The sequence below is a fragment of the Lonchura striata genome, chromosome 35 (genome assembly GCF_050655825.1).
Source record: "Lonchura striata isolate lonStrDom1 chromosome 35, ASM5065582v1, whole genome shotgun sequence".
NCBI classification, from domain to species: Eukaryota; Metazoa; Chordata; class Aves; order Passeriformes; family Estrildidae; genus Lonchura; species Lonchura striata.
The window spans coordinates 7,659,276-7,669,731 of record NC_140737.1 but is presented as its reverse complement, the minus strand read 5'-3'; the positions used below and the strand labels follow the sequence as shown (position 1 = coordinate 7,669,731).

Sequence of the window (10,456 nt, the reverse complement as noted above, 5' to 3'; positions counted from 1 at the left end):
GGAGCCCACTCCCATTTCATACCCACCCCAGCCCATGCCCCAGCCCTGCCAAAAGCAGCCTGGCAGCCGACTGAAGGATCAGCTGCATCCGCCCCAGCAAAGGGGGAACTTTGGTTCCCAGCCAGGCTGTGCAATGCCCAAATCTGGGAGCATCCCCCTGCGTGTGGACTCATCTGCAAATTCCTTGTGGAACCTGGCTTTGAAGGAGATGTCAGAATCAAAGTCCACCATCTTCAGCCTGCCGCTGGTCAGGTGGAGCAAGAGGTTATCATCCTTGACGTCGTCCTCGCTGCCCCCAGCAGCAGCAGGGCCTGACCCTGCTCAGCTTCCGAGATCAGACGAGACCGGGCGCTCTCAGGGCGGTGTGCCAGAGGCACCTGGCAGCCCCTCAGCAGCGCCCTTCAACACACCCCAGAACCCTCTGGCACAAGCCCAGAAAACCACGGGGGCTCCGCACGGCCAACAGGGCCGCCCCTGCCCACAAGAAAATCTAGAGACAGACCCGAGCCCACAACACACACATAAGGGACAAAAAACGAGCAAGGCCCATGTCTAGGTTTGAAAAGACAGGAGTCTGTGAAGGAAGGCAAAAGCCTCCTGTGAAATGGAAAAGGTAAACCCCCTCCCTCCGAATTACCACAATTTAACAAAAGGCTCTCAGGCAAAGATATGGGAATGGAATAACAGTTCTTTACTAGGAGTAAAACTAAATTAAAATAATAATTTTTAAAAAATGTAATTAGTATGAATAAAACTAGTGATGGAGTCAGAAACCTGACACCCTGAGGAGTCAGGGTGTTGGTAGTAGTCCAGTTAAATGGTAGCTGTTCCTCCTGGAGTGGCAGATGAAATGCTGCTGAAGCGGTGATCTCTAAAAGGGTGGAGTTTTCTCTGAAGTGCTGGTAGTAGTTGGGCTTGGTCTTCCTCTGGGAATTCAGCAGAGAAGAAGCTTCTCCTCTGGGAATCCAGCGAAGTGGCTGTCCAGTGCCCCAAAAAGTGCTGATTTTATTCAGGTAGGAATGCTTGGCTCCTCCCTCTGGGTGGAGCATCTCACAATGGGATGATGTAACTTTACAGGTCATGCAGTGAGTCATTCAATGGTCCATGAACAGAAGATATCTCCCCAGAGGGAGACATTGTTCTTGGAAGAGATAAGAATACTGCCCAACCTCCAACAGATGGCAATAGAATACATGCTTATCTTACAAGCCAGGACACCCCACATCCCCATTTTCCACATTGTCCCCCCACTGTCCCAATGTCCCCAATGTCCCTGATGTCTCTGATGTCCCCAGTGTCCCCCCATTGTCCCCATTATCCCTATTGTCCCCACATCCCCAATGTGACCCCAATGTCCCCATGTCCCCGATGTCCACCCATTATCCCAATGTCTCTGATGTCCTCGATGTCCCCCCAGATGTTCCCACATCCCTGATGTCCCCCTATTGTCCCCGATGTCCCCATTATCGCCACGTCTCCTACATCCCTGATGTCCCCGATGTCCCCCCAGATCTGCATTGTTCCCAATGTCTCTGGTGTCCCCAGTGTCCCCCCACTTCCCTGATGTCCCCACATCCCCAATGTTCCCCCGGTGTCCCCGATGTCCCCACACCCATGACGCCCTGTCCCACCCCGCAGTGTCCCTGTTGGTGTCCACACGGACGCCGCAGACGCGGGCGCTGCTGGGGGTGCCGGGGCGGCTGCACTGCGCCTTCGCGCCCCCGGCCGGGCCCTTCACACTGCAGCGGCTGCGGCACCGCCACGGCGCCATGCGGCGCCTGCTGGCCTTCGACTCGGCCGCCGCCCGCCGCACCGAGGCCGCGCCGGGGGTGCTGCTGTTCCTGGGGGGCCATGGGAGCCCCCCCGGCACCGCGCAGGGGAGGGGAGGGGAGGGGCTGCAGAGCCCTGCGGGGACAGCGGGGGGCGCCGCCGAGCGGGGGGGTAGTTCAAATCCTCCTGGCCGCCAGGGGGCGCTGCTGGGAGTGGGCAGCCTCAGTCCTCCCAGCCGGTAGGGGGCGCCAATGGACAGCCTTGGACCTCCTGGCCACTAGGCAGTGCTGTGGGTATTGAACGGTTTTTTGAAGGTTTTTGGGAACATTTCTGGGGCTTTTTGGGAGGTCCTGGAGGGGTTTGGTGGGTGATTTTTGGGGGTTTTGGGGGCATTTTTTGCGTTTTTTGGGGGGAGTTTTGGGGGTGATTTCTGGGGACTTTTTTTGTGTGTTTTTGGAAGGGTTTAGGGGGCGATTTTTGTGGGGTTTTGGGAGTATTTTTTGGGGGTTTTTTGGGGGGGTTCTGGTGTGATTTTGGGCACAGAACAGCCACGGTCCTCCCAGCCGCCGGGGGGCGCCACTGAGGCCGAACGTTTCCTCGGTCCTCCCAGCCGCTGGGGGGCGCCAGGGAGGTGTCGCTGCAGCTGCCGCCGCTCTCGGGGTCGGACGACGGCGCCTTCGTCTGCTCCGTGAGCGCGCCCCAGGGCAGGTGCAGCAGGTGCTGCGGCTGCGCCTGATTGGTCAGTGCCGGGAATGGGCGGGGCCGGGGCTCCCAGGGGCTCCCAGTATGTCCCAGTTCCCTCCGAGTCCCTCCCAGTCCCTCCCAGTATCCCCAGCTCACTGTCCCGTGTACCAGCCCCTCCCCGGGTGTCCCTGCTGCCGTCCCGGCTGTCCCCGGGGCTCCCGGCTGAGCTGTGCTGCGACGCCGTCGGCTTCTTCCCGCTGGATGTGGAGATCCGCTGGGAGCGCCGTGCCCGCGGCCACGCCCGGCCACGCCTGGAGGACACCTTGGGGGACACTTTGGGGGACACTTTGGGGGACACCCCGGTGACCACCCTGGGGCCCAGCTGGAGCTCCGGGCACCAGCGCGCGGCCGACGGCACCTTCAGCCGCAGCGCGGGGCTGCGCGTGGCTGCGGCGGCACCGGGGGACAGCTACAGCTGCCTGGTGACACACGCGGCATGGGACACCCCACACCAGGTCACCGTGGTGGTGGCAGGTGAGGGACACCTGGGGACACACCTGGGGACATCAGGGATGGGGTCTGGGGATGCCTGGGGACATCTAGGACAGGGTTTGGGCACAGCTGGGGATATTGGGGACATCTGGGGACATCAAGGACAGGGTTTGTGGACACCTGAGGACATCAGGGATGGAGTTTGGGAGACTTGAAAACATCAGGGATGCGGTTGGGGACAACTGGGGACATCAGGGATGGGGTGTGGAGGGTCTTGGGACACCAGGACTGGAGCTGGGGACACCTGGGGTGGAGTTGGGGACACAGGAGCAAGGCTGGGGACACCTGCAGCTGGGTTTGGAGGGTCTTGGATACCAGGACTGGGGCTGGGGACACCTGGGATGGGGTTGGGGACATCAGGAATGGTGTTGGGGACACTGAGGATAGAGTTGGGAACACCAGGATGGGGTTGGGGACATCAGGAGTGGGGTTGGGGACACCTGGGGACATTGGGAACGGGGTTTGGAGGGTCTTGGGACACCAGGGATGCCTGGGGACACTGGGGACAGGGTTGGAGACACCTGGGTTGGAATTGGGGACAGGGTTGGAGACACCTGGGAAGGGGTTGGGGATACTGGGGACAGGGTTGGGGACACAGGGATGGAGATGGGGACAGCTGGGACAGGGTTGGGAACACTTGGGACAGGACTGGGATCTCCTAAGGGACATCAGGAGCAGAGCTGGGGACATTGGGGTGTGGCCGGTGCCACCAGGACGGGCTCAGTGCCACCCGGGGGGTGTCGGTGACGCGTCCCCAATGTCCCCACAGGTGCCACTGGGCCCAGCGTGGAGGACATGGTGGGGATGGCCCTGGTGGCCTTCGTCATCGGGGGACTCAGCCTGCGCCTGTGGCCCTCGGCGGGGAGGTGACACCGGTGTCCCCGATGTCCCCAGTGTCCCACTTCATCTCCGTGTCCCCAGTGTCCCAATGTGTCCCCTCCTCTCTCACTCCAGTGGGGCTCTTCATGTGACAGCTCTGATGTCCCCAAACCCCCAAAAATGTCCCCAACCACCCCCCCACCCAAAATGTCCCCAACCACAAATTTCCCCAGTGTCCCCAAATGTCCCCAGTGTCACCAAATATTTCCAAAATAAACGGGGGTTGACATCCACCCCCCAAACCGAAGTGTCCTGAGTGGGGATTTGGAACATTTGGAGACATTTGGGGACATTGGGGACACTGGTGGGGTTGGTGGCACTGGAGGAGTTTGTTCCGGTTTGGATTTTAAGGTTCTTTTTTAAAGCATTGATTAAAAAACCCAAAGCACAAATTTAAAGTCATTAAAGAACCAATTACCCAGCTCCAATTGTTCATTGGATTTTTTTTTAAAAAGCAATTTTAGAAAAGTTCTGTTTCCCATTTCATCGATTTCTCATCAAATCTTCACTTTTGTCACAGGAGAGAGAGGGGCAAAAAAAGGAGGAAAAAATGGGGGGAAAAAAAGTGACAAAAAAAGGGGAAAAAAAATGGGGGAGGAAAGGAAAAAAAAGGAGTTTCCTTCCCCCGGGTTCCTTCATCTCCCCACCTCCAATTCAATAACAGTGAGTTATCAATAATCAACAGCAGTTACTTATCAATAATCAACAGCAGTGAGTTATCAATAATCAATAGCAGTGAGTTATCAATGACCAATAGCAGATTATCAATAATCAATAGCAGATTATCAATAATAAATAGCAGTGAGTTATCAATAGTCAATAGCAAATTATCAATAATCAATAGTGAGTTATCAATAATCAATAGCAGATTATCAATAATAGTAAGTTATCAATGATCAGTAGCAGGGAGTTATCAATAATCAATAGCAGAGAGTTATCAACAATCAATAGCAGATTATCAATAATCAATAGCAGAGAGTTATCAATAATCCGAAGCAGTGAGTCATCAATAATCAATAGGAGGGAGTTATCAATAATCAATAGCAGGGACTTACCAATGAGCAATAGCAACAAGTTATCAATAACCAATAGCAGTGAATCATCAATAATCAGTATCAGTGAGGTATCAATAATCAATAGCTGCGCATCATTCAATCGGCATTTTTCACAATATTACAAATAAATCAATCCAATATTAATTATTGATTATTGATTATTAATACTTGATTATTACTAACCATTACAAATAAATTTATCTGATATCAACTATTGATTCTTAATTAATCAATATTGCAGAGAAATAAATTCAGTACTAATTATTAATTCTTTATTATTACTAGTATTGCAAAGAAATAGACCCAATATCAACTATTGATTATTAATTAATCAACACTAAAAAGAAATTGATCTATTATCAATTATTAAGGATTAATTAATCAATATTACAAAGAAATCTATCCAATATTAATTATTAATTATTGATTATTAAGAATCAATATTACACGTAAATTAATCCTATGTTATTATTTATTTATTATTAATCAATATTACAAGAAAATCAATCCTATATTATTAATTATTATTAATATTACAAAGTAACAAATCCAATAGTGTTAATCAATGTTAAAAATAAAATAATCCAATATAAATTATAAATTATTAATCAATATCACAAAGGAATCTATCTATGTTATTAGATATTAGTAATTATTAATTATTAATCACTCGATATTACAGAAACTTTTATCCACTCATTATTATTTAATATTAATCAATGCTACAGAGAAATCAATCCTATGTCAATTATTTATTATTAATTAATCAATATCACAAATTAATAGTTCCAGTATTAGTTATTAATTATTGATTATTGAACAATGTCACACAGGAATCGATCAAGCATTAGTTATTGATTATTGATTATTGATCAGTATCACACAGGAATCGATCCAGCATTAGTTATTGATTATTGATTATTGATCAATGTCACAAATTAATTGATCCACCATTAGTTATTAATTATTGATCAATGTCACACAGGAATCGATCCATCATTAGTTATTGATTATTGATCAGTATCACACAGGAATCGATCCAGCATTAATTATTGATTATTGATTATTGATCAGTATCACACAGGAATCGATCCAAAGCTCGTTCCCGTGTAACGTTTCCCGCTCGCCGCGAGCTCTGAAAGCGCCGATCGCGCGTCTGTAAAATCACAAACCAATCACTGATTACACAAGTTAATTAGTAATTAATTAATTATTACACAAGTTAGTAATAAATTAATAGCTAAACAAGTTAATTAGTAATAAATTAATAATTATAATAGTGATAAAATCGGAGCAATAAAAACGTGGACAATGAGGGTCAGGACACCACAAGAAGATAAAAAATGAAGAATTTTGGACATCTGGGAGTTTTGGGCACTGTGAAAACACCAGTCAGTTGTTCTTGAAATTTTAAAAAATTATTAGAAATAAAATAGTTATTAAAAAAGAAAATAAAATATTAAAATAATAAAAAATAAAATTAAAATAAAAAATAAAATCAGAGTAATCAAAATCTGGACAATGACATTTAGGCCACCACGAGGCGATAAAAAGAAAAAAATTTTGGATGCCCGGATGTTTTTGGGCACCATGAAAAATACCAGTTCTGCTTCTTTAAAATCTTTTAAAAATTACTGATTCAAACAAGTTAATTATTAATAGAGTAAGTATAAAAATAGCAATAAAATAGGATTAATAAAAATTTGGACAATGAGAGTCAGAGCACCACGAGACGATAAAAAATGAAGAATTTCAGACATCCAGCAGTTTTTGGGCGCTGTGAAAACACTGATCAGATGTTTCTGAAATGTTAAAAGTTTATTAGTAATAAAATAGTTATTAAAAATATAAACAATAAAAATAAAATAAGAAAAAAATAAAATAAAAATAAAATAAAATTTAAAAATAAAATCAGAGTAATAAAAATGTGGACAGCGAGGGTCAGGCACCACAAGCCGATGAAAAACAAAGAATTTCGGACATCTGCGAGTTTTTGGGCACTGTGGAAAATAACAATCAGTTATTTTTTAAATTTTAAAAATTTATTAGTAATAAAATAGTTATTAAAAATAAAAATAAAAATACAATAGTAACAAAAAAAATAAACTAATAAATAATATCAGAGTAATAAAAATGTGGACAATGAGGATGAGGACACCATGAGACGATAAAAAATGAAGAATTTTGGACATCCAGGAGTTCTTGGGCACTGTGAAAAACGCCACTCACTGGTTTTTAAAATGTTAAAAAATTATTGATTCAAAAAGTTAATTAGTAATAAAATAGTTATAAAAATAGCAATGAAATCGGAGCAATAAGAATCTGGACAATGAGGGTCAGGACGATGACAAGACAATAAAAAGTGAAGAATTTCGGACATCCGGATGTTTCTGGGCACTGTGGAAAACGCCAGTCAGTCGGTTTTTAAAATTGTAAAAGTTTATTAGTAATAAAACAGTTACTAAAAACCAGCGATAAAATCAGAGCAATAACAATGTGGACAATGAGGTCAGGACAGTGACAAGACAATAAAAAGCGAGGGATTACGGACGTCCGGATGGTTCGGGCACTGAGCTGCCAAAGCCACGCCTTGAACAAGGAATAACCTAAAAGCAGCAGCCTGTTGCATATTCATCGATCTCATGCATGATGCATCAATCCTGTCCAGCCACAGAGCCCGGAGCAGTGGCAGCCTCTTCTCAATCCCGCGGCGCCCGCAGGGCTGAGCGGGGCACGGAGAGTGAATTTCCTTTAATCAGGGAGCCCTTGTGGCAGCACATTGCTCTGCCTCCCAGCATTTTCCACAGAGGAGCACAGAGGGAAACGAAAGAGAAAACAATTTCTGTTTCTGCTCCTTGTTTTAGCATGTGGAACGTGTTTGGAGAATTGTTTAACAATTTGTTACCCAAATTGTTGTGGGGTGGTTGCTGGGTTGGGTTCTGGTGAGGATCGTTTGAGCCTGGGGCCAATCCAACCCACCTGGGGCTGGAATCTCAGAGAGGGTCACGAGTTGTGAGGAGTTCGATTTGGGAGTTAGAAAAAGCAGTTTGTATTTTAGTGTCTCCTTTAAAAAGTATATCAATAGAAAAAGCAGGTTTGTAGTTTTAGTATCTCCTTTAAACAATATATTAATAGAAAAAGCAGGTTAGTAGTTTCAGTGTCTCCTTTAAACAGTATATTAATAGAAAAAGCAGGCTAGTAGTTTTAGTGTCTCCATTAAACAGTATATGAATAGAAAAAGCAGTTTTTACTTTTAGTATCTCCTTTAAATGGAATATTAATAGAAAAAACAGGTTTGTAGTTTTAGTGTCTCCTTTAAACAGTATATTAATAGAAAAAGCAAGTTAGTAGTTTTAGTCTCTCCTTTAAACAATATATTAATAGAAAAAGCAGGTTTGTATTTTAGTGTCTCCTTTAAACAGTATATTAATGTATATTAGTATAGTTCTAATAAAGAAACCATTCATCCTTCTGAGCTGGAGTCAGGCATCGTCATTTCTTCCCCCCGGCTCGCCTGCATTTACAATAATCTGTAAATTATTTTTCTCTGGAAGATTTCCGTGTCCTGTGGCTGCTGTCCCAGTGCAAGTACCTCATTCCTTTCTTCCCACACACAGAGTTTCTGTTTTAACCACAAAAGCTCCGTTTTAACCACAAATCTACATTTACCCTACCATTAAAATGTTAATACAGCACTACTAATCAATGTAACATAATACAAGTCCTATTCAATTTAATACTTGCAAAAGCCAACCATAAAATATGCATTTTTCACAGAGGACATCCCGAGGCTGCTGCAGGGACAGCGATGTCACCGCTGTGACGTCGTCGGGGACGGTGGCATCATCAGGGACATCGCTGCTGTCACTTCTCCCCTCTCCCCTCCCCACGCGGGATTTGAGACGAATTCGGGGAATTTTCTGGGAATTTTCATTGCAATTGTCCCAAATGCTGATGGGAATTCCTGGGGTGATGTCACTGGGGACACTTGGGGACATTCTGAGGATGCTCTGGGGACACTGATGGGGTGGCGGTGGGTCAGGGGCTGAATGAGCCCCTCGGTGCCTTGCAGCAGAGCTGGGTTATAAATGACAATAGAATAATCAGCTTTTGAAATTCTGTATTGCCTTCTGCACGTTGTTATTGATCACGAGGATTTTGCTGTGGTACTTGATATTGATTACTGATAATTCCTTGCAGCTGCTCGCTGGTACAATAAAATCGATCCGTTTATGTGTGCAGTGTATAACAAATTTACTGCTAGAGTAATAACCAGATATTATATCATAGGCCTTAATATATTAAAAATAGATAAACATTAAATAGATAAATAATAAACATTGAAATAGAGACTATGCAATGTTAAAATGCTTTTGTGTGACTGACTCAGGTGTAAAACAATTCCAGTGTTTCCCACATCTGCGGACCAGCCTCACCAGGTGATACCAGTGACACAAAGCTCAGAAGAATTTATGAATTTATCAGGGGGTCTGAAACAACAGGGTGGAACCATGAGAAGAAATCAAATATATCGATTTAATCTACAGAATGTCCTGCAGACAAGTCAGAGGTGAGACCCAAACACGAGTTCCTGGGACACCCAAACCTCCCGGGAGTGTTTGAATAATGTCAAAACTCAGGAGTGTGTTCGTGGCCTTGCAGTGGAACCGGATCCAGAGAACGAAGGGTTAAGTTGAGGGCGAGTTCTTTGGCCAGCCCCAAAACCCTTTTTTATCCCTGATTAAACTTTGTTTAGTAATCCCTTAGTGAACTTTGTTTTTCACACCCGGCTGGGATTTGGGGGGGCCGGGGGGGTCCCTGGACAGCCCCCGCTGCTGAGCACTGACCCCCCCTCACCGAGCACCGGGACCCCCCAAAAACCGCACCCGCACCCCTTCAGTGCCCCCGACCCCCCCGAGCACCGGGCCCGGACCCCCCTTTGTGCCCCCCACCCATCACGGGGGTTCCGCCCCCTCCCCTTTGACCCCCCAGAGCCGCGGGACCCCCGGGAACAGCGCCGGGACCGGGGGGGCCCAGGGATGTGAGAATTGGATTCGTAAAGGATTCCCAAATCCTGGCAGAAAGCTCACACTGCCTTGGACTTGTCCATGCAAACTCTGAGATTTTATTGTGCCAGCGAGCAGCTGCAAGGAATTATCAATAATCAATATCAGTATGAGCACCTGAGCAAAATGCTGGGAGTCAACAGTAACCTGCAAAAGGCAATAGAGAAATGCCAAACCCAATAGAAACAGCAGAAAAATGCAAAAGGCAGCAGGGGAATGCAAAAGCCTTCTGAGTGCTCTCACAATGGCCCCAGGTGCGGCTGGTAATGTCATCCCAGAAACTCCCATCAGCATGTGGGACAATGCCCATGAAAATTCCCAGAAAATTCTCCGAATTGGTCTCAAATCCCGCGCAAGTAGGGGACTGTTGACGCCAGCGCTGTCCACCAGGATGTCACTGTCCCCGATGGCATCAGAGCGGTGCCATCGCTGCAGCAGCCTGGGGAGATC

The 10,456-nt window shown here is 46.2% G+C and overlaps 1 protein-coding gene across 1 annotated transcript; it reads left to right on the top strand.

The window, feature by feature from the left end:
* The first annotated feature begins 1,368 nt into the window (after nt 1-1,368).
* On the top strand, nt 1,369-3,876 carry LOC146764343 (tapasin-like). The gene is made up of 5 exons (XM_085565013.1): nt 1,369-1,528; nt 1,639-1,829; nt 2,381-2,478; nt 2,597-2,988; nt 3,776-3,876. The coding sequence occupies exons 1-5, from the start codon at nt 1,369-1,371 to the stop codon at nt 3,874-3,876; spliced, it is 942 nt and encodes a 313-aa protein (XP_085421139.1).
* Nucleotides 3,877-10,456: the final 6,580 nt, after the last annotated feature.

Excerpts from the sequence above, each read along its gene's own strand:
- LOC146764343 (XM_085565013.1), top strand. The coding sequence starts at position 1,369 with ATGTCCACCCATTATCCCAATGTCTCTGATGTCCTCGATGTCCCCCCA. Across the intron at positions 1,529-1,638 it reads AGATCTGCATTGTTCCCAAT|TGTCCCTGTTGGTGTCCACA; the intron begins GTCTCTGGTGTC and ends CCCACCCCGCAG. Across the intron at positions 2,989-3,775 it reads GGTCACCGTGGTGGTGGCAG|GTGCCACTGGGCCCAGCGTG; the intron begins GTGAGGGACACC and ends ATGTCCCCACAG.